The sequence below is a fragment of the Loxodonta africana genome, chromosome 5 (genome assembly GCF_030014295.1).
Source record: "Loxodonta africana isolate mLoxAfr1 chromosome 5, mLoxAfr1.hap2, whole genome shotgun sequence".
NCBI lineage: Eukaryota > Metazoa > Chordata > Mammalia > Proboscidea > Elephantidae > Loxodonta > Loxodonta africana.
Window position 1 is genome coordinate 155,400,843 of NC_087346.1, and position 24,211 is coordinate 155,425,053.

At 46.0% G+C, this 24,211-nt stretch overlaps 1 protein-coding gene across 1 annotated transcript in view; it reads left to right on the plus strand.

Annotated features, from left to right (window-relative positions):
* EVC (EvC ciliary complex subunit 1) overlaps positions 1 to 24,211 on the plus strand; it is a 111,883-nt gene that overhangs the window by 22,727 nt on the left and 64,945 nt on the right. Inside the window, exons 3-7 of the mRNA XM_064286326.1 lie at positions 3,877 to 3,960; positions 6,170 to 6,405; positions 11,877 to 11,961; positions 15,202 to 15,300; positions 22,027 to 22,164. Coding sequence (XP_064142396.1) covers positions 3,877 to 3,960; positions 6,170 to 6,405; positions 11,877 to 11,961; positions 15,202 to 15,300; positions 22,027 to 22,164 — 642 coding nt within the window. The remainder of the gene's footprint in view (positions 1 to 3,876; positions 3,961 to 6,169; positions 6,406 to 11,876; positions 11,962 to 15,201; positions 15,301 to 22,026; positions 22,165 to 24,211) is intronic.

A 24,211-nucleotide genomic window follows, 5' to 3' on the forward strand; every position in this document is an offset into this window, starting at 1 on the left:
CTCAGCTTTTGTCCCAGTTCTGCAAAAGTGCTTCAAGCAGAGAGTGGGACAGGATGCTGGAGGTGGGGGTTGGGGACAGGCCCTGCTCTGGACCCTCAGAGCAAAGGGAACCCAGAAAGGATTTCAAACCAGGCAGTGATGGGGATTGCATATATTTAAAAAGCCATCCGATTGCCATGGGGAGAGTGAGTTAGAAGGTGTGGCTCAGTGGTAGAATTCTCACCTCCCATGTGGGAGACCTGGGTTTGATTCCCAGCCAGTACTCCTCACACACAGTCACCACTCGTCTGTCAGTGGGGGCTTGGGTGTTGCTATAATGCCGAATAGGTTTCAGCAGAGCTTCTGGACTAAGACAGACTAGGAAGAAAGGCCTGGTGGTCTGCTCCTGAAAATCAGCCAGTGAAAACCCACCGAATCACAACCATCCAATCCTCGGTCAATCATGAGGATGGCACAGGGCCAGGCAGCTTTTCCTTTTCTTGTGTGTGGGGTTGCCATAAGGCAGGGCTGACCTAATGGCAACTAACAGCACCAGCACCAACAACAACCTCTGAGCCTTGTTTTGTCCCTCTGTAAATGGGTATAATAATAATAATATGTACTTCATTAAGCTGCCTTTGTGCGATAAATAAATGAGCAAATGTATGTAAAACACCTAGCACACAGTAAACCAAGAAACCCATTGCTGTCGGGCCAGTTCCAACTCGTGGCAACCCCATGTGTTACAGAGTAGAGCTACTCCATAGGGTTTTCTTGACTGTGGTCTTTACAGAAGCAGGCTGCCGGGGCTTTCTTCTGCAGTGCTGCTGGGTGGCTTTGAATCACCAGCCTTTGGGTTAGTGGCTGATCGTGGGCCAATTGCGCCGGCACACAGTAGGCCTTCAGTTCATGAGTGAGGAGCCTGCCAGAGGCTATTGCAGCCATTCAAGGTAAAGGTGGTGGAGGTTTAGACCAGGGCTCTGGATTGGAGAAGTTATTTATAAGCGGTGAAATGGATGAGGTGGTTGATTGGGGTGCGGGAGTGACAGTGTCTGGCCCGTGGTCCTGGGGTGTGGGGAAGCCAAGCCCAGCAGCTGTCTTACTGCGGGGCCCTGTGTACCGAGCTTGCACTTTCTCTTATCTTCATGGCTCTTACTCTTGTTCCAATTTGCATGATGTTGAAGGAGACAGCGTGGTGTCAGCTAAAAAGCATGGGATTTGGAACCAGGGGATCTCAGCTCAAATCCTGGTTCTGGCCCTTATTAGCTGTGTGGCTTTGGGCAAGTGGCTTAACCCCTCTGAGTGTTATTTTCTTAATCTGATAAATGGAGACCAGAACCTCTCTGCCAGGGTTCTTAGAAGCTTAAGGAGGTATTGTAGACTGAATAACCATAAAAGATCGGTTGAAGTCCTAACCCCCGTTACCTGTGGACATGACCTTGTTTGGAAATAGGGCCTCTGAAGATGTCATCAGTTAACATGAGGTCATACTGGAGTAGGGTCGGTCCTAATCCTATATGTTGTTGTTGTTGTGTGCCTTCTAGTCAATAGCGACCCTATAGGACAGAGTAGAACTGCCTCATAGGGTTTCCTCGGCCGTAATCTTTATGGGGGCAGATCACCATGTCTTTACCCCTGCAGAGTGGCTGGTGGGTTCAAACCACCGACCTTTCCGTTAGCAGCCAAGAGCTTAACCATTGCACCACCAAGACTCCTTAATCCTATATGAGTGTTGACCTTATAAAAGAGAAGAGACAGAGGGAAGACAGCGTGTGAGGATGGAGGCAGAGATTGGAATGATGTGTCTACAAGCCAAGGAACACCAAGGATCGCAGGCTGTCACCAGAAGCTAGGAGAGAAGCATGGAGCAGATTCTCTCTCAGAGCCTCAGAAAGAATCAACACTGCCAACACCCTGGTCTGGGACTCCCAGCCTCCAGAACTGTGAGACAATACACTTTTGTTCTTGCGAGCCACCCAGTCTGTGGTACTTTGTTATAGCAGCCCAAGAGACTAAGACAGAAGGTAACCCATGTTCTGGCTTTTCCACGTTCTTGTCATCTAAATCGGGTTTTGCAAGTCATAAGGTATAGATCGAAACGCTTAGGCTCTTGCTACATAGCTTCCCTCACTGTTCACTCAGAAGGGCATCAAGGTGAAACTCTCTCGGGACGTATATAGGCCAAGTTGCCAGCTCCGGCAGATACTGTTTAAACGCCCCACATTGAAGAAGAAATAAATCATTTGCATTCCCCATGATAGGGTGTCCTGTTCCAAGGTGAACTTAGCAATTGGGAATCAATAATTTCTTATGGATCTCTTTCATCAAGATTTAGTGAAAAGCACGGAAGTTGACTTCAATGCAGTTTTCATCAGTCCACCTGTTTGGAATTGTTGAGTAGAGATTTCTCATGGTCTAGAGTTCCAGGCACCTGGCCAGCCTCCCAGTCTCCATTCCCTTGAAAATGGCTATTTATAGAGCATTTCTTCAGCACTGGCTTTGCAGAGTACTACGGGGCTGCCCTCAAAGGAGACAGATAGGCAGATGATGTGGGCATGGAGGGGCAGGTTATGCATATGTCCATCTGGCTGCAGTCAGGGAAGACTTCTTGGTGGAGGTGATTCATGAGCAGGCTTTGAGAGCAGCTTGTTACTACCACTATTCACAGCTACCCATTGCTTAGTATCTCTGTTGTAGCAACTCAGCTGGGTGCTTTATCTTTCTGTTCCTTGGTTGGGGAATTCCACACCTGTTCACTGACTGGAAAGACTAAGACTCAGAGAAGTTAAAGGGTTTGCTCACCCACAGTAGATACTGGTGATGGTTACATAACATGATTGATATAATTGATGTCACCGAATGGTATATTTGAAAAATATTAAATTGCCAAATGTTGTATTATATATATTTTTACAACCATTAAAAAAAAAACTTGCCCAACCACCTATTTTTGTTTAAGGACCTAATCCAAAGCCTTGCATGTATATTGTCAGTGTACACACTCATACCCCTGACAATGCTAAAATTATGTCGTGGTTTGCTTTTTCCACAAAAAAGTGATTTATGGTTTTTAAAAAGGCTCTTATTAATTATTGTCATGTTATTCAAATTTTTATTTCTTCCAAAGCTGAAGAATTAGAATTAAATGAAGAATGTGTCATTTTCTTTTGATAGCATCTAGTGACCATCTGTATGTCTATTCATCCATCCATCCACTCATCCATCCATCTACCCATCTATCTACCCATCCATCCATCTGTTCAATCAACCATCCATCCACTTATCCACCCATCCATCTACCCATCCATCCATGTATTCAATCAGCCATCCATCTATCCACCTGTCCATATATCTACCCATCCATCTACCTATCCATCCATCCATTCATCTATTAAACCAACCAACCATCCATCCATCCATCCATCCATCCACCCATCCATTCAGTCTACCATCCATCCATCCGTTCATCCACCCACTCATCCATCCACCATCTACCCACTCATCCATCCATTCATCGGCCCATCCATCTAGCCACCATCCATCTACCTCTATGCATCCACCCATCCATCTATCCACTGTCCATCCATCCATCCATCCACTCACCCATCCACTCCTCTATCCACCATCCATATATCCATTCAGTGAACCATTGGTCCACCATCCAGCCATCCAATCAACCATCCAGCCATTCATCTATTCACCCATTTAATCAACCATTCATCCACCCATCCATCCATCCTCTGGCAAGTGAGCACTTACTTGGACCTGAGTGTGCCTATCATGGCCCCTTTCTGAGGTCACTGTTACAAATGGAATGCGGTGCTTTGCCAATACTTGGTTGGCTCCCCCTCATTTTATGGAAAGCATCCCACGTTGTTTGTTCTCTTTCTTCCCCAGGAATGTGAGCCGTCTTTCAACAGCAACATCACAGCATTTGCACTGAAGGCAAAAGTCGTCTATCCCATCAACCAGAAATTCCGGGTGAGAGTTCAGAGCTCTGTTTTAGAAATGCAGTCATTCAGTAATGTACTAGAGATTCAGGTGGGACTGGGGCATTAAACGCACAATTTTAGATCCTATTCGATGGTTTTATGGCATGTTAATAAGGTCGTGTTGGGGCTTTGTAATGGAGGCAAGCTTCAGTGTTAATCCATGTTACGACAGCGTTGTCAGTAAACAGGGTATGCCCGTGTTATATTACGGTAAGGAACTGCTGTAGTTTCTGTTGTCCCCAGGGACACCAGGAGACAGCACAGTAGGGCAGCCACACCGAAGCACATGCCAGCACCACCCTGTTCTTTTAACACTAATACAGGTAGTGACACTGGCAAAGTTACTACCATCAGCCCTCGTTCACAGACCCCAGGGCTGCAGGAATACCAGCAGCTGACATTATTGAACACTGCCTGTGGGGCTGGCAGAGTGCTAAATATTTGTCATGCCTCAGGCCTTCCCACCTTCCAATAATCCTACAAGGTAAATAATATCATTATCTCCACTTTACATGCCGGGAAACTGAAGCCCAGAGAGGCTAATGACCTGCCCAAGGCCACATAGTAGGTAGTGGCAGAGCCTGAGTTGAACCCAGGCCTCTCACACCTTGAGCCAGGAGTTCACACCTGTGGCTGGGAGTTTCGCAGAGATCCGTATATTCCATGGTCCCACAGGGAGCGCTCGGCCCATGAGCCAATCTGGGGAAAAAGAGGTTCCCGGGCAAGTAAATTTAGGAAGATGCTGCCAACGCTCCTGGCGTTGAAGAGGGCAGGCTCTGGAGTCATGCTGCCTCGACTCTCGTTCCCATCTCAGCCATTTCCGAACTTGGTGCCTCAGTTTCTTCACCTGTGAAATGGGGAGAGTGAGGCTTCTATGTCACTGGGCGTTGTGAGGGTTAAACAGGACAATATATGTAGGGCCTTAGCACATGTGTGCAATACTATAAACACTGGGTCCTTGTTAGGATTTTGGGTTTTTGTGTTTTTTTTTAATTATTATTTGCCTTTGAAGAGACTCAGAGCACATTGAAGGGTCTGTGAACTCCTGCACTGAAGACATTGTTTCGTATTGGTGAACCGAGCCTTTCCCAAAGCATTTTCTCCAAGGAACCTTTGTTGTGAGGAGTAACTGGTTATCGTTCATGGAGTGGCTCCCTGGAACACACAATGGGAACCCCCTCCTTGGCTTTGCTGTCTGATGAGTGGATGAAGGAGTGAAACTTCCAGGCTAGATTCACCCACCCCACACACCGCCCAGCAGCCCATGAGGCCCCACAGGGGGTCTGGAGACTAGGTAGGGCTCAGGAAGCCTTGTCCTAGCCCTGGAGACCTCACAGTGAGGCAGCACATGGTAGCAGGTGACATAGGAACAACCAGGGGCCTGCAGGACCAGCGTGGGGTGGGCCCAGGCATCAAGGGAGACTCTGGGATCGGTGTTGGGTGGACAGTCCAGCCCAGCAAACCCTGAGGGCAGGGCATTTCAGGCAGGCCTGGGAAGGCCAGAAGGATGAGATGACGAGAAGGGCCTGGAGCTGGCAGCCAGCTCAGTGCTGCTCAGGCCGCATATTAGGGAGCAGCCGGCGATGGGCTGGGCACAGGTGGCAGCCAGCATTGCTGAGACCCCGGCCATGCCAGGTACCAGCTCTTACCCGTGTCACACAGCAGTGCCTGGAGGTTCGAGTCCCTTGTTAAGGAGCTTTGAGCCTGTCCTGGGGGCAGTGGGAGCCACCTGGAAGGCTGAGGGCAGGAGGAGATGGCACGTCAGTGTCGGTGGAGGGGATCTGGGTGGTCTGCAGGGAGCTGGGTGGTCAGCAGGGAGCTGGGTGGTAAGCAGGGATCTGGGTGGTCAGCAGGGATCTGGGTGGTCAGCAAGGATCTGGGTGGTCAGCCAGGACCTAAGCAGACAGGGCAGGCCCAGGGTCCGGGCCAGCAGCACAGATGGTGGGCAGCTTAGGGGTAGGAGCTTAGGGGTAGGAGTTTAAGGGTAGAAGCACCAGTGCACAGGGGCTGCCCTCGTGGGGACAGCTGTGACCAGGGCCCCAGAGCATAGGTGTAGCCAGGATCCTGCCCATCCACCCATCACCAGTCTGTCTACCAGCTCTTCCGTGGGCCACCTCAGGCATCACTGATGTCAGATCCCCACGATGCCATCACGTGGCCTCCTGAATTAACCAAGCGTGACTTCTCTTCTGCCCCAGCCTCTTGCTGACGGTTCGTCCAACCCATCTTTGCACGAAAACCTAAAGCAGGTGGTGGCTCTCCCAAACCAAGTGACAGAGGCCTCCCCCTCCAGCAGCCTGGGGAGCCTGAGCCAGGCCGGCAAGGATGATGGCAGCTCCTCGTCCACCATCCACTCAGCCACCAGTGACGACAGGTTCCTCAGCCGCTCCTTCCTCCGGGTGCACACCTTCCCTGAGGTGCTGACCTGCGAGAGGTAAGGAGGGTGGTGGGGTATGGAGGGAGCCTCCAGGTGCACACCTTCCCCGAGGTGCTGACCTGTGAGAGATAAGGAGGGTGGTGGAGTATCGGGAGAGCCTCCAGGTGCACACCTTCCCCTAGGTGCTGACCTGCGAGAGGTAAGGAGGGTGGTGGGGTATGGGTAGAGCCTCTGGGTGCACACCTTCCCCAAGGTGCTGACCTGTGAGAGGTAAGGAGGGTGGTGGGGTATGGGGAGAGCCTCCGGGTGCACACCTTCCCCAAGGTGCTGACCTGTGAGAGGTAAGGAGGGTGGTGGGGTATGGGGAGAGCCTTTGGGTGGACACCTTCCGTGAGGTGCTGACCTGGGAGAGATAAGGAGGGCGGCGGGGGGAGGTGGGGCCTCCGGCTCTCTCTGAGCCAGCCAGTGGGTTATAGCATTGTCAGATGAGGAAATCGAGGCTCAGAGAGGTTGACTGACATAACCAAGGACACTCAGCAGACTAATGTCAGAGCCGGGCTCCTGATGCGTTGTCTCTCACTGTATGGGGTTTGAATCATTTACTGATGAAGATCAAATACTACAGCCTTCAGTATGGATTATACCTCAACATAAAGACAACAAAAATCCTCACAACTGGACCAACAAGCAGCATAGTGACAAATGGAGAAAAGATTGAAGTTGTGAAGGATTTCATTTTGCTTGGATCTGCAGTCAACACCCATGGAAGCAGCAGTCAAGAAATCAAATGATGCATTGCAGTGGGCAAATCTGCTGCTGAAGATCTCATTAAGGTGTTAAAAAGCAAAGATTTCACTTTGAGGACTAAGGTGCGCCTGATGCAAGCCATGGTGTTTTCAATTGCCTCATGTGCACGTGAGCGCTGGACAGTGAACAGGAAGACGGAAGAGGAATTGATGCCTTTGAATTACCGTGTTGGTGAAGAATATTGAATATACCGTGGACTGCCAGAAGAATGAACAAATCTGTCTTGGAAGAAGTACAACCAGAATGCTCCTTAAAAGCAAGGATGGCAAGACTGCATCTCCATACTTTGGACATGTTGTCAGAGGGATCAGTCCCTGGAGAAGGACATCATGCTTGGAAGAGGGTCAGTGAAAAAGAGGAAGACCTTCAGTGAGATGGATGGACACAGCGGCTGCAACAATGGTCTCAAACATAACAAGAATTATAAGGATGGCACAGGACTGGGCAGTGTTTGGTTCCCTCGCACGTAGGGTGGCTATGCGTCAGAGCCGACTTGGCGGCACCTGACAACAACAACAACATGTGGGGTTTGCTGGGATTAGGGCTACAGAGATGTCAAGGGAGCCTCCTTGTTGAATTGCTGATACGACCTGTGCATTGCATAGCACTGGCTGGCACTGATTAAGCACCATTCAGAATCTACTCGACAGCAAGCAGTTTTTCTTTTGTGTGTGTGTGTGTGCGTGTGTGTGTGTGTGTGTGTACTTGGCAGAGAGCTAAGCCCTTTACATGGATTACCTCGTGAGTTCAAGGACTAGCTCCACCATGTTGCTGGCGTGTCCCTATTAGCCTTGGGAGCAATTGACCAGGGTCAGTGATCAATAAATACGTATTAATTATTTATTAATTCCTCCTAAGAACCCTATGGAGTCCCTGGGTGGCACAGTCAAGCACTTGGTTGCTAACCGAAAGGTTAGTGGTTTGAGTCCATCCAGTAGTGCCTTGCAAGAAAAGCCGGGTGATCTGCTTCTGAGAAATCAGTCATGGAAAACCCTAGGGAGCACAGCTCTACTCTGATGTCCACGGCATCACCATAAGTCGGAGTTGACTCGATGGCAACTGGCTTAACAACTCTGTGGAAAAACAAAAACAAACTCCAGCTCATGGTGACTGTAGGACAGGGTAGAACTTCTCCGTAGGATTTCCAAGGAGCGGCTGGTGGATTCAAACTCCCGAGCGTATGGTTAGCAGCCGAGCTCTTAAACCACTGTGCCACCAGGGTTCCAAACAACCCTGTGGGGTAGGTACTATTATTTCTCCCATTTTACAAAGAATCAAGTGAGACACAGAGAGGCTCAGTTACTTCCCAAGGTCACATAGCGAATGAGTGTTAGAGCCGGTTGTGACCCAGCCACCTTATCCCAAAGTCTGCTCTCTGGACCCCCAAACTCTACAGCCCAGAGCAGAGCTCAGCGTGTGATTGGTGCTCAAGAAACTCAGCCTTGGCAGGTTTGTACATTGGCCCCCAGGCCTCATTCTGCCCTAAAGTTCAGGGAGTGCAGGGGACCTTGGGTGAGGTGAGCCAGGGCACAACCATGGCCCAGGGCCGCGGAAAGAACAGGCTCGGAGCCTCGAGCTTGGTGTTGACCCTGAAGGTGGCCCAGGGAGGAAGAGACTTTATTGAAAAAAAGCCTTCTTGGGTTGGACAGGCTGTTTGTCATCATGTGGATTTGAATGACTTGTAACCACTGGAGTATAAAGCTCATTATTTAAAATGCATTTGCTAGTTCGAACCCACCCTGCAGTACCACAGAAGAAAAGACCTGGCAATCTGCTTCCGTTAAAATTACAGCCAAGAAAACCCTATGGAGCAGCTCTACTCTGTAACATATGAGGCCACTGTGAGTCCGAATCAATTCAACAGCAACCAGCAACAATAACGCGAAGGAAATAAGGAGTCCCTGAGGGGTGCAGACAGTTAAGTGCTTGGCTACTAACCAAAAGGTTGGTAGTTCAAACCCACCTAGAGGCTCCTCAGAAGATAGGCCTGGTGATCTGCTTCTGAAAGGCCCCGTCCATGAAAACCCCGTGGAGCAAAGTTCTACTCTGACACCCATGGGGGCACCCTGAGTTGGATCAACTCGACGGCAGGCAACTGGTTTGGTTTTTGGTTTTATGAGGGAAATAAGGCCAAAGACGTTTATTACACTTCCCCACTTACCTGCTTGCCTTGACTTCTCTGGGCATCTGTATCCTGGGTCAGTTTCCTTATCTGTAATATGGGAATAAGAAGTTCACATCAGGCACCAAGGAAAGACCGTATGCGATCATTGTTGTTTTCAGTTGTCACCGAGTCAGCTTTAACTCATGGCAATCCCATGCACAACGGAACGGCATGTAGCCTGGTCCTGCACCATCTCCGTGATTGTTGGAATACTCAAGTCCATTGTTGCGGCCACTATGCAGTGTATTCTGACCTGCGGGCTCATCTTCCAGCACTATACTGGACAGTGTTCTGTTGCGGTCCGTAGGGTTTTCTCTTCCAGCACTGTACTGGACAGTGTTCTGTTGCGGTCCGTAGGGTTTTCTCCTCCAGCACTGTACTGGACAGTGTTCTGTTGCGGTCCGTAGGGTTTTCTCCTCCAGCACTGTACTGGACAGTGTTCTGTTGCGGTCCGTAGGGTTTTCTCCTCCAGCACTGTACTGGACAGTGTTCTGTTGCGGTCCGTAGGGTTTTCTCCTCCAGCACTGTACTGGACAGTGTTCTGTTGCGGTCCGTAGGGTTTTCTCCTCCAGCACTGTACTGGACAGTGTTCTGTTGCGGTCCGTAGGGTTTTCTCCTCCAGCACTGTACTGGACAGTGTTCTGTTGCGGTCCGTAGGGTTTTCTCTTCCAGCACTGTACTGGACAGTGTTCTGTTGCGGTCCGTAGGGTTTTCTCCTCCAGCACTGTACTGGACAGTGTTCTGTTGCGGTCCGTAGGGTTTTCTCTTCCAGCACTGTACTGGACAGTGTTCTGTTGCGGTCCGTAGGGTTTTCTCTTCCAGCACTATACTGGACAGTGTTCTGTTGTGGTCCGTAAGGTTTTCACTGGCTAATTTTCGGAAGTAGATTGCCAGGACTTTCTTCTTTGTGTGTACTAGTCTGGAAGCTCGGCTGAAACCCGTCCACCATGGGTGACCCTGTTGGTATTTGAAATACCAGTGGCATAACTTGCAGCATCGCAGTGACACCCAAGCCACCACAGTATGACAAACTGACAGCCAGGCGGCGGACATGTGATGATAGACATGAGAATCTCAAAGAAGGAAATACCATTTTTCTTTCCTCTCACCTTACTTCTCTTCATATATTCTGTCTCTCTTGTCACAGGCAGCTGTGTCTCTTACACTGACTGTCCCCTTCTGGTCGTTAGTGGGTGTCTCTTAGCTCATTTGATTCCATCTTATAAACCTTGGGTGGGTTTATCATCCCTATCACCATTGTTGTTAGGTGCTGTCGAGTCACTTCCAACTCATAGGGACCCCATGCACGACAGAACGAAACACTACCCGGTCCTGCGCCATCCACACTGTTGTTACTATGTTTGAGCCCATTGTTGCAGCCACTGTGTCAGTCTTTCTCATCGAGGGTCTTCCTCTTTTTAGCTGACTCTCTGTTTTACCAAGCACGATGTCCTTCTTCAGGGACTGGTCCTTCCTGCTTACATGTCTAAACTAAGCAAGATGGAGTCTCTCTATTCTCACTTCTAAGGAGCATTCTGGCTGTACTTCTTCCAGGACAGATTTGTTCATTCTTCTGGCAGTCCATGGTATATTCAATATTTTTCACCAAAACCATAGTTCAAAGGCACCAATTCTTTGGTGTTCCTTGTTTATTGCTCAGCTTTCACATGCCTATGAGGCTATTGGATCATGTCCACCCTGGTTCTCAAGGTGACATCTTTGCTTTTCAAGACTTTAAAGAGGTCTTTTGCAGATTGGCCCAATGCAATGCATCATTTGATTTCTTGACTGCCGCTTCCATGGGTATTGATTGTGGATCCAGGTAAAATGAAATCCTTGACAACCTCAAATTTTCGTGATGCTGCCTATTAGTCCAGTTGTGAGGATTTTTGTTTTCTTTATGTTGAGGTGCAATCCCTACTGAAGGCTATCATATTTGACCTTCATCAGTGTTTCAAGTCCTCTTCACTTTCAGCAAGCAAGGTTGCGTCATCTGCATATCACAGGTTATTAATGAGTCTTCCTCCAGTCTTGATGCCATGTTCTTCATATAGTCCAGCTTCTCGGATTATGTTTGCTCAGCATGTAGATTAAATAAGTATGATGAAAGGATACAAGCCCGATGGACACCTTTCCTGACTTTAAACCGTGCCGTATCCCCTTGTTCTGTTCGAACAACTGCCTCTTAATCTATATACAGGTTGCACATGAGCACAATGAAGTGTTCCAGAATTCCCATTCTTCACAATATCACACGTAATTTGTTATGATCCAAACAGTCAAATGCCTTTTTGTAGTCAGTAAAACATGGGTAGACATCTTTATAGTATTCTCTGCTTTCAGTCAGGATCCATCTGACATCAGCGATGATATCGTCATATCACATGTCATATGTTCCCCTCCTATCATATTGGGACTATCAGCACACTGCAGAATTACCACCTGGAGTCAGCGCTACTGTGACCTGTACTGAGTAGAAATGTGCTGATATTTTGTACCCTCATCTCTCACTTCAAATGCTCTACAAGTCCTCTCTGTTTGTCTTTTTATTTTTCAGTGTAGACATTAACTTGTGTGCCTACAACCTTCACTTAAAAGACCTGCTGCATTTGGACTCGGCGCTGAGGCAGGAAAAGCATATGGTAGGTGGAGACATTGTTTTATCTCCTTGTCCTGGGGATGGGCTGGGCAACAAGGCTGTCTGTGTACACTGAGTACTGGATACCTTCACTCTAGGGCAGGGAAAGCGGGGTTAGACATCAGAGCAGAATGGAGAAGAGGTCCAGGCCTGCCGAGAAGGGTACAGCCCTTTTTTTTTTTTTAAATAATTATGATTACAGTTTTGTATACCAAGAAAGATACCAAAGAAAAGACACGTAGAAAAAGTTCCAGGAGCTTTCATGTCCTGGGTATACACTACTCTCCCAGTGCACCGATGTGTATCACCAACCAGGAAGCTCAGCTGAGCTTTGGTGTCCTGAGTATTTCTTGACTGGGAGTGATTTCTGGAATCACTGGCCACATGATTGAATGCATTTTCCAGCCACCCCATCTCTCCCTTGAGGTTGGGCTCTCCCACACAGAGGGTCTGTCTGGCATGGTTCCCTCCCACCTTGAATCATCAGGTTATCTCAAACTCTTAGGTGGTCTGGATCCCTGTATGAATAACAGAGACATTCTAACCACCAAATCGTTAGGGAAATTAAAAAAGTCACTTCCCTGGAAAATGCAACAAAACCCAAATTATTTGGGTAAAGTACTTCTTCAGCATACAGGCCAACCTCTAGTCTTTGGGCATGGTTCTTTTTATATGCCTCATGTTAGGAGGATTACTCTTCTGTTCTCAGAATACCCTTACTCTAACCACAGTTGTAGGGGTTAAGAAGACAGATGAATGGGTGCTTGCCTGGAGTACATCTCATGGTGGAGACAAGAGATAAAAGAAATTTCAAAGAGAATGATATTTTTAAATGAATGAGAATAATTATTATATGAATTTCCTAGGGCTGCCATAATGAATTACCACAAACTAGGTACATTTAAAACAACAGAACTATATCCTCTCTCAGTTCTGGATTCCAGAAGTCTGAAATCAAGGTGTTGGTGGGGCCACACTCCCTCCAGAGTTCTCAAGGGGAGGATCCTTCTTTGCCACCTGTAGTGGCTGCTGGTGATCCTTAGCATTCCTTGGCTTGTGGCCTCATTACTCCAACCTCTGCCTCTGTCTTCACATGGTCTTCTTCTCTCTGCATCTCTGTCTCGGAGCTCTCTCTCTTGTTTGCCTTATAAAGACACCAGGTATTGGATTTAGCAGCCACGCTAAATCCAGAATGATCTCATCTTGAAATCCTTAATTACATCTATCCTTAAAGACTCTATTTCCAAAGAAGTCACTGTTATGGATTACATTGTGTCCTTCCCAAAACTGTATTGGAATGTTAACCCCTATACCTGTGGATGTGATCCTGTTTGGAATAGGGTTTTCTTTGTTATGTTACTAACCCAAGTAGGGTGGGTTCTAAACCTAATCACTTCTGATTTATAAAAAGAGCAGATTAGACACACCCATACACGGGGGGAAGACAGACACCATGTGAAGATAATCTACAAGCCAAGGAGCCGAGGCACCAGCCAACACCCAGGGCTACCAAAAAGAAAGGACTTGACATGGCCAGGATCTTAATTTGGACTTTTAGGCTCCAGAACTGTGAGAAACTAAATTTCTGTTCTTTAAAGCCACCCCCTTGTGGTATTTGTGTTAGGGCAGCCTTAGGTAGCTAAGACAGTCACATTCACAGGTCCTGGGGGTAAGGATTTAGACATATCTTTTGGGGGGGTCACAGTTTACCCTACTGCAGTGACAATAGTATTAATGAGTGCTGACCTTTATGAGTGCTTCCAGTGTACTAGGCCCTGGGGGTGTTATATGGATGACTATATTTAAACCTCACCACCACAACCCAGCAAGGTGGTTGCCTTTATTCTCTACTTTACAGATGAGGAAACTGAGGCACAGAGAGGGGGATCTTGCCCAAGGTCATAGAGCTGTAAGTGTGGGGCCAAGATAAGAAGTTTAGTGCCTTTTTGAAGCAGATACTCATTCAGGTACTCAGTGATTGAATAATGAGAAATCAGGGCCATTGCGCTTTAGAAAAACAAAGACATTCCCTGCCAGAGACACATGGCCCTTCATGAAATGTGATCGAATAAACATTGGACCTGAGCTACAATGTCAGAGGGCGAGGCCTCACTGTGGGAACAGAGTTCCTGGTTGGTGTAGCCAGACACCATGAGGAAGGAGTGCAAATGGGGAATCGTGTCTCCCAGAGGCACATCCTCTGAAATACTGAATGAGGGGTGAGACCTACAGGAGGGGGAGAGACAGCCTAGTAGGAGAAAGAGAGATGGAAAGGGACATAGAAATAGAGACACAGGCAGACAGATGTCCCCATGGGGCAACCTCATTGTCAACTGGAGATTTAAGACTTTCAAATTGGGGATGTAGCAAAAAAAAAAAAAAATCCAAGCTCCTTGGGAGCAGGACCGACCTCATGAACGGTGCCGGTGTTTGAAACCACAAATCACCCAAGAATCCCAGAACTAGAGGGTGTCCCTGCCCCCCACCCCAGAGGCCAGTTGTGTTGAGCACAAACCATTTGACCACCCAGGGACCTCGCACACAGTAAAAAAACCAAACCAAACCCATTGCTGTTGAGTCGATTCTGACTCATAGCAGCACTATAGGACTGAGTAGAACTGCCCCATAGGGCTTCCAAGGAGCTCCTGGTGGATTCGAACTGCTGACCTTTTGGTTAGCAGCCATAGCTCTTAACCACTGCACCACCAGGGTTTCCTTCCACAGAGTGGGCACCTAATAATTATTTGTTGAATGGATGAATGAAGAAGAAATAAAGCATGAGCCCTGGTGGTGCAGTGGTTAAGAGCTCGGCTACTAAAAGACTGCTAACCAAAAGGTCAGTAGCTTGAATCCATCAGCCACTCCTTGGAGACCCTATGGTTTCTACTCTACCCTATAGGGTCGCTAGGAGTTGGAATCCACTTGATGGCAGCGGGTTTTTTAAGAAACTTCATGAAAATGCAATCTGTGATAGGCCGTTGTGGTATGATTTAAAACCTGAGGTCTTTTCCTATAGCAAAAAGTTTATGTGTAGGTAGGCAGGTAGACAGGTAGGTAGATAGGTAGGCAGGTAGACAGGTAGGTAGATAGGTAGGTAGGCAGGTAGACAGGTAGGTAAATACATAGATAGATGATGGATATGGAGAGAACGCAAAAGGGAGGGACAGAGAGAAAAAGGGAGAGTAAGATCCCATTTGCAAAAGGATTGTTAAAACCTTTCTCATGTTTTCTTTTTTGGCAACAGATGTTTATTCAAATTTTTAAAATGTGCCTCCTTGACCTTCTTCCAAAAAAGAAGTCTGATGATGAGTTATACCAGAAGATTCTTTCAAAACAAGAAAATGTAAGTCAGTCTTCAACTTTTATTTCAAGGTAACTTAAAAAATAGTATATTACAATATCGAAAACTTATGGCATGAAAGTATTTTGCTTTAATGGATAAAACTAGTTTATTACAATATACACTTTGAACAGTAGATAATGATATATAAAGTATGCATAGAAATAATAAAATATAACAATGTATATCATTAAAATTTGGAAAAGGTTGAAAGCCAAAGAAAGAGAAGAATGTTGGCCATGTCCATTAGTCAAAGACAACCACTGTTATGGCTTTTTCTGCACAAGTTTGGGGTATTCTTAAATACATAGTTTGTTGGTTGTCACTGCTTATACTACTTTGTATCATATTCTTTTCAGTCTCTTATAAAAAGTTTATACTGTTTCATTTGTAGCAGCAAAAAGAGGCAGGGCTTGAAGTCAGAATGGTAGAGGTTTGTATCCTGGTTCTGTCTCTTACAAGCTCTCGGAATCCTAGTTTCTTCCTGTGTGAAATGGTTGTATAAAAAATAAAAGAATATGTGTGAACTACTACTAGAAAAGTAATAGTTAGACCCCGAGTACATGCTGTTGTTGTTGTTAGGTGCCTTTGAGTCCGTTCCCACTCATGGCGACCCTGTGCACAACAGAATGAAACACTGCCCGGTCCTGTGCCATCCTCACCATCTTGTTATGTTTGAGTCCGTTGTTGTAGCCACTGTGTCAATCCATCTCATCGAGAGCCACTGACCCTCTACTTTACCAAGCATGATGTCCTACTCCAGGGACTGGTTCTTCCTGATAACATGTCCAAAGTACGTGAGATGTTTCTAAGGAGCATTCTGGCGGTACTTCTTCCAAGACAGACTTGTTTGTTCTTCTGGCAGCCCATGGTCTATTTAATATCCTTCTACAACACCATAATTCAAATGCATCAATTTGTCTTTGGTCTTCCCCTATTCATTGTCCAGCTCTCACGTGCATATGAGGCGATTGAGAATACCATGGCTTGGGTCAGGTGCATCTTGGTCCTCAAAGTGACATCTTTGCTTTTTAACACTTCAAAGAGGTCCTTTGCAGCAGATTTGCCCACTGCAATGCATCATTTGATTTCTTGACTGCTGCTTCCATGGCTGTTGATTGAGGATCCAAGTAAAATGAAATCCTTGACAACTTCAATCTTGCCTCCATTGATCATGATCTTACTTATTGGCCCAGTTGTGAGGATTTTTTTTTCTTTATGTTGAGGTATAATCCATGAGAACATGATAGCTGCCACCATCCTCATTACCACCACCACTGTCATCATCGTCACCGTCTCCACCACCATCATCATCCCATTACCACCACCACCAGTACTATCATCATCATCACCATCACTACCATCTCCACCACCATCTTCTTCATCATCATCCTCATTAGCGCCACCATGGAATCTGGGCAGTCGGGAGGAAATGTTTCTCCCCCACGCATCCTAGGGGGTGATAGTTCATCATTTCACGGTCCCTGTCATCTCCCCAGGACCACCACCACAATCATCAGGCAGTACAGTCGGTGATTTCCATGCACTGTTTCACTTACTCATCACAACACCCCTGGGGGTGGGAATTATTATTTTTGTTTTACTGCTGAGGAAACTGAGGTTTGATGACTTTAGATAAATTTCCAATGGTAAAATAATGATAATGGTAATGATATAATTATGCCAGTAATAATGAAACAATGCCTAGTGTCATAATGGAAAGAATGAGAGCCTGGGATCCAACCCCACCTCCACCACTTACAGAACTGTTTGACCTTGGGCAAGCATCTTAATTATAATAATGGCTATTATTATGGAGACTTAGGCTGCCCTGGTGGCCCAGTGGCTAAACATTCAGCTGCAAAACAAATGGTCAGCAGTTTGAATCCACCAGTGGCTCCTTGGAAACAAAAGGGGCAGTTCTACTCTGCCTTACAGGATCGCTATGAGTCGGAATTTACTCAGCAGCAATGGGTCGGGTTGGGTTTGGTTTTGGTATTTGGCTGGCCAAAGAAGACAGTGGTGGTTTAGTGGTAAAATTCTCGCCTTTCACATGTCTGTCAGTCTGTCCTACTCTGGAGGCTTGCGTGTTGCTGCGATGCTGGAAGCTATGCCACCAGAATTCAGATACCAGCAGGGTCACCCATGGAGGACGGGTTTCAGCTGAGCTTCCAGACTAAGACAGACTAGGAAGAAGGATCCAGCAGTCTACTTCTGAAAAGCATTAGCCAGTGAAAACCTTACGAATAGCAGCGGAACATTGTCTGATACAGTGCCGGAAGATGAGCCCCTCAGGTTGGAAGGCACTCAAAAGATGACTGGGGAAGAGCTGCCTCCTCAAAGTAGAGTTGACTTTAGTGACGTAGATGGAGTTAAGCTTTTGGGACCTTCATTTGCTGATGTGGCAGGACGCAAGATGAGAAGAAAGAGCTGCAAGCATCCATTAATCATCGGGACCTGGAACATACAAAGTATGAATCTAGGAACATTGGGAATCGTCAAAAATGAAATAGAATGCATAAACATCGATATACTAGGCATTAGTGAGCTGAAATGGACTGGTATTGGCCATTTTGAATGGGACAATCATATGATCTACTATGCCGGGAATAACAACTTGAAGAGGAATGGCTTTGCATTCATAGTCAAAAAGAACACTTCAAGATCTGTCCTGAAGTACAACACTGTCAGTGACAGGATAATATTGGTACACCTGCAAGGAAGACCAGTTAATACTATTATTCAAATTTACACACCAACCACTAAGGCCACAGGTGAAGAAATTTGAGATTTTTATCGGCTTCTGCAGTCTGAAACTGATTGCCCATGCAATCAGGATACATTCATGATTACTGGTGATTGAAATATGAAAGTTGGAAAAAAGAATAAGGATCGGTAGTTGGAAAATATGGCCTTGGTGATAGAAATGATGCCAGAGATTGCATGATAGAATTTTGCAAGACCAACAACTTCTTCATTGGAAATACCTTTTTTCACCAACATGAACGGTGACTGTACACATGGACCTCGCCAGATGGAATGCACAGGAATCAAATTGACTACATCTGTGGAAAGAGACGATGGAAAAGCACAATATCATCAGTCAGAACAAGGCCAGGAGCTGACTGTGGAACAGACCATCATTTGCTCATATGCAAGTTCAAGCTGAAACTGAAGAAAATCAGAGCAGGTCCACCAGAGCCAAAGTACAACCTTGAGTATATTCCCCCTGAATTTGGAGACCACCTCCAGAATAGATTTGATGCATTGAACACTAATGACTGAAGACCAGAAGAGTTGTGGAATGACATCAAGGACATCATACATGAAGAAAGCCAGAGGTCGTTAAAAAGACAGGAAAGGAAGAAAAGACCAAAATGGATGTCAGAAAAGAGACTCTGAAACTTGCTCTTGAACATCGAGTAGTTAAAGCTAAAGGAAGAAATGATGAAGTAAAAGGACTGAACAGAAGATTTCAAAGGGAGGCTCGAGAAGACAAAGTAAAGTATTGTAATGACACCTGCAAAGAGCTGGAGATAGAAAACCAAAGGGAAGAACACACTTGGCATTTCTCAAGCTGAAAGAACTGAAGAAAAAATTCAAGCCTCGAGTTGCAATAGTGAAGGATTCCATGGGGAAAATATTAAATGACACAGGAAGCATCAAGATGGGAGGAATACACAGAGTTGTTATACCAAAAAGAATTAGTCGATATTCAACCATTTCCAGAGGTAGCATATGATCAGGAACCGATGGTACTGAAGGAAGACGTCTAAGCAGTACTAATGCATTGGCAGAAACAAGGCTCCAGGGATTGATGGACTATCCCCTGAGATGTTTCTGCAAACAGAGGCAGCACTCAAAGTGCTCACTCGTCTGTGCCGAGAAATTTGGAAGACAGTTACCTGGCCAACCAATTGGAAGAGATCCATATTTATGCCTATTCCTAAGAAGGGGAATTTCCACAAATTATCAAACAATATCAGTAATATCACACACAAGCAAAATTTTGTTGAAGATCATTCAAAAGCAGCTGTAGCAGTATATTGACAAGGAACTGCCAGAAATTCAGGCCAGATTCAGAAGAGGATGTGGAACCAGGGATATCATTGCTGATGTCAGACATACCCTGGCTGAAAGCAGAGAATACCAGAAGGATGTTTACCTGTGTTTTATTGACTGATTCATTTGACTGTGTGGTTCATAACAAATTATGGATAACATTGCAAAGAATGGGAATTCTGGAACACTTAATTGTGCTCGTGAAGAACCTGTACATAGATTGAGAGCCAGTTGTTCGGACAATTGCTCTCTGTGGTTTAAAGTCAGGAAACATGTGTGTTAGGGTTGTATCCTCTCACCATACCTATTCAGTCTGTATGCTGAGCAAATAATCTGAGAAGCTGGACTATATGAAGAAGAAGGAGGCATCAGAATTGGAGGAAGACTCATTAACAACCTGTGATATGCGGATGACACAACCTTGCTTGCTGAAACTGAAAAGGACCTGAAGCACTTACTAATAAAGGTCAAAACCACAGCCTTCAGTATGGATTACACCTCAACATAAAGAAAACAAAAATCCTCACAACTGGACCAATAAGCAACATCTTGATAAACAGAGAAAAGATTGAGGTTGTCAAGGATTTCATTTTACTTTCATTTCATTTACATGGAAGCAGCAGTCAAGAAATCAAAAGACACATTGCTTTGGAAAATCTGCTGCAAAGGAGTGTTGAAAAGCAAAGACATCACTTTGAAGACCAAGGTGCACCTGACCCAAGCCATGGTATTTTCAATCGCTTCATATGCGTGAGAAAGCTGGACAATGAATAAGGAGGGCCAAAAAAGAACTGATGCCTTTGAATTGTGGTGTTGGCGAAGAATATTGGCTATACCACGAAATGCCAGGAGAATGAACAAATCGGTCGTAGAAGAAGTACAACAAAAGTGCTCCTTAGCAGCAAGGATGGCGAGACTGCAACTTTGGACATGTTGTCAGGAGAGATCAGTCCCTGGAGAAGGACATCATGCTTGGTAAAGTACAGGGTCACAGGAAAAGAGGACGAGCCTCAAGAAGATGAACTGACACATTGACTGCAACAATGGACTCAAGCATAACGATTGTGAGCGTGACACAGGACAGGGCAGTGTTTCCTTCTGTGGTACACAGTGTTGCTATGAGTTGGAAATGACTTGACAGCAGCTAACAACCTGGAGAGACTGGGGTTCGGTTCAGTGTACCTCAAGCACAGCCACCACTCATCTGTTTCTGGAGGCTTGTGTGTTGCTGGGATGCTGAACAGGCTTTAACAGAGCTTCCAGACTAAGACAAACTAGGAGGTAAGACCTGGCAATCTGCTTCCGAAAAATCAGTGAAAAATCTGTGGATCACAAGGGTCCAGTTTCATTGTGCACAGGGGACCAATCCAACAGCAGCTAACAACAGTGTGGCCAAGGGCTTATATGCATGCTTTCCTTTAATGCTCACAAAGGCCCTAAAGCTTCTAGCACAGAAGAGAACAAGTGCTCTGAAGTGGCAGCTGCTCCTTGGAGAGAGGTGGTGTGATGCATGTGTTTGGAAGGGCAATGGAATGTCTAGAGACAGTCGGGGCAAGTGAGAAGCCTAGCACTGCCACTTCCTACCTGGAGACTTTGGACAAAATGTCTTATCTTCCCAAATATCAGGTTCCTTCTCTGGAAAAGGGCCGTGATTTCTCTCTTGTCGAGATGCCTTGAGGATTAGAAATTACACAAGGCCTCTGCTTGGATGGAAACCCTGGTGGCGTAGTGGTTAAGTGCTACAGCTGTTAACCAAAAGGTCGGCAGTTCAAATCCACCAGGTGCTTAGATACTTAAGAGCACTTTTTATCGATGTTACCTTTCCTAGTCAACCTGGGCTTATACCTGTGTTGGTTACATGCCAAAGAGCACAGCTCTGGAGAAAATAGGACTGCCTTCCACTCTCCATGTTGGGGTTTAAAGGCTCCAAAGATAGGGCTCCCCCTTTTCCTTCCTGTATTCTGAATCAATTGAGAGACCAGGAGTCAATGAGACGCATATGGGAACGTCAGCCTTATTACTGATAGGGGCCAGCTTGGAGGACGAGGCTTAAGTGTGCAGAAACATGACTTCCTAATACTGAATTCCAGAATTAACTAAATCACCTACTGGCAACGCTGGGCCACCTCGGACCTCCTTACATGGACCCAGCGTCTTTGCTGCCCGGCTTTCTGTGGGCTGAGGCCAGACCAGAGCAATAGCCTTCTCTGGAGGGTCCATGCTGAAGAGGGAGAGGCTGGGTGGGTTGGACCACTGTGCTCACTTCCTGCTCTGGAATCCATCAATCAAATACATAGCGCTTCCTCCCCCTGGGGTGCAGTGAGTAATCGTTCCCCATGGAAATCGGGGAAGTATTGAAGAAACATTCCTTCCCAGCCCCCTAAAATGACATTTTCCAGATCTCCATAAGTTCTGAAAGATAAACTTTTGTTTTTTGTTCAATATACAGTCTAATTTTTTTTATTCAGAAGAAAATAATCCATTATTCTTGATGCTCGATATTAAATTAGAAAAGTAGATTTTTATTATCAAATTTTAAGTAGAACATCGCACAGAGAGGATTTAATTATGGTTAAATTTCGTGATAATGTGAAGAAGAAAAGCCTTGATCTTCCTAGAACTTAAGACACATGAGATTATTCTGTCTACTTGCTTTCTTTTTTTCAGGACTTGGAGGAATTAGAAAAGGAACTTCAGACCAAGCTGTCAAACACGGAAATGTTGGGTGCCTGTGACTCTGAATACATCACCCTGGCCGACGTGGAAAGGAAGGAGAGAGAATACTCTGAGCAGCTAATAGATAACGTATGTGATGGATTTTCTTTCTGTAAAAAAAAAAAAAAAACCTCAGTTTCTGGGACAGTCAAATTGGTTAGATTAAAGCAATGATACTGAGACGCCTGTTTAATACGTGAATTCCCTGTCGTGTTCTGCCCTGGAAGCAGAAATCCAGTTTCCGAAGTGAAGGGATAGAGAAAGTGTAATTTAGGAGCGGATTTACAGAGGAAGCTTTTTAATGAATTTCCTTCATTTAAATTTTAGATTGATCGTTTTATCATTCAATGTGAAGCTTGGTGTAACCCTCTATGTCATTACTGCCCTGTGGAGTAGAGCTGATGCTAGCTACTAACTTCTCAAATGCCAGGCATCACTCACAGAAGCGTGTTGTAAATTCTGGAAAGGATGGTTTTCCCAAAAAGATCTTTTTCCCTTTGGGGCTGCACCACCCCTAGTCCGTTCCTCAGTATTCTGATGATATTTATTTAAAAGCATTTTCTTGGCACCCACTCTTTGTCAAGCATTGTGCTAGGCACTGGGGATTCAAAATGAACTTGGCCTTGGCCGTGCCCAAGACATGCTCATAGCCAGGGTGGTGGAGACCAACGATAAGCAAATGATGACTCTCTGGGGTTCCAGGTGCCGTGGTAGATACAAGCACCACGGAAGGCCGAGGCACAGGGCAGAGAAGAGTTCGTTTTACCCCAGAGCCAGGAATGTTTCCATAGAGAAAGGACTATCCAAAGGCTAGTTGGAAGAAGCAAGGACGCTGGTTGATGGCTGGGCAGAAGAGGGAGGCAGAGAGGCCTGGAGAGCAGGTTGTTGATGTAGTTAGTTGCTGTCTAGTGAGCTCTGTCTGACTCATGGTGACCTTATGTATAAAAGAACAAAATGTTGCCCAGTCCTTTGCCATCCTCGTGATCGTTGGTATGTTTGAGTCCATTGTTGCAGCTATGGGGAACAGGGAGAGAAGAAAAAGCCAAAGAGATGTGGCCTGAAGGTTTCCATGTCACGCCAGAGAGGTTGCACTTTAGCTGGAGGCTAGTAGAAGTTCTCGTAGGCTTCATGCAGGGGGTGGCTTGGTCCAGTTTCTATTTTGAAGGGACCAGTTTTGTAGATGAGTCAAGGATGGCCTCTCTGTATTGGCCCCAAGTTGTTTACTTCTTCATAGCAAGCTGAGGCCCGTGGGCCCAAAAAAGACCACGGGCACCAAACTCAAATTGGTACACATCCAGCTGTGTTTAAAAATAGCCCAAATAAGTAGATTTTTAGCCACTTAGAGCCTGCCTGCTTTGCATAGCCCATGAAAGTGCACCCAATATCTGCTAGCTCTTTTGTTGTTGTTCTTAGGTGCCATCAAGTTGGTTATGACTCATAGTGACCCAGTACACAACAGAACAGAACACTGCCTGCTCCTGCATCATCCTCGCAATTGTTGTTATGCTTGCGCCCATTGTTGCAGCCACTGTGTCAATCCATCTCATTGAGGGTCTTCCTCAGAAGTCTCACCATCCTTGCTTCTAAGGAGCATTCTGGCTGTACTTCTTCCAAGACAGATTTGTTCATTCTTCTGGAAGTCTGTGGTCTATTCAATATTCTTTGCCAACATCGTAATTCAAAGGCATCAATTCTTCGGTCTTCCTTATTCACTGTCCAGCTTTCACATGCGTGTGTGCGGTGATTGAAAACACCATAGTTTGGGGTCAGGTGCACCTTAGTCGTCAAGGTGACATCTTTCCTTTTTACCACTTTAAAGAGGTCCTTTGCAGCACATTTGCCCAAGTGCAATGTGTTTGATTTCTTGACTGCTACTTCCATGGGTGTTGATTGTGGATCCAAGTAAAGTGAAATCCTTGTCAACTTCAATGTTGTTAGCTGCCAGCAAGTCAGCCCCCGAGTCATAGAGACCCCGTGCACAACAGGACAAAAGGCTGCCCAGTCCTGTGCCATCTCTGTGATTGATTGTGGATTAGGCCGTTATGACCCATAGGGTTTTTTTTTTAATAATATTTTATCGAGTTTTTGGTGAAAGTTAACAAAGCAAATCAGGTTCCCATTTGAAAATTTCCACACA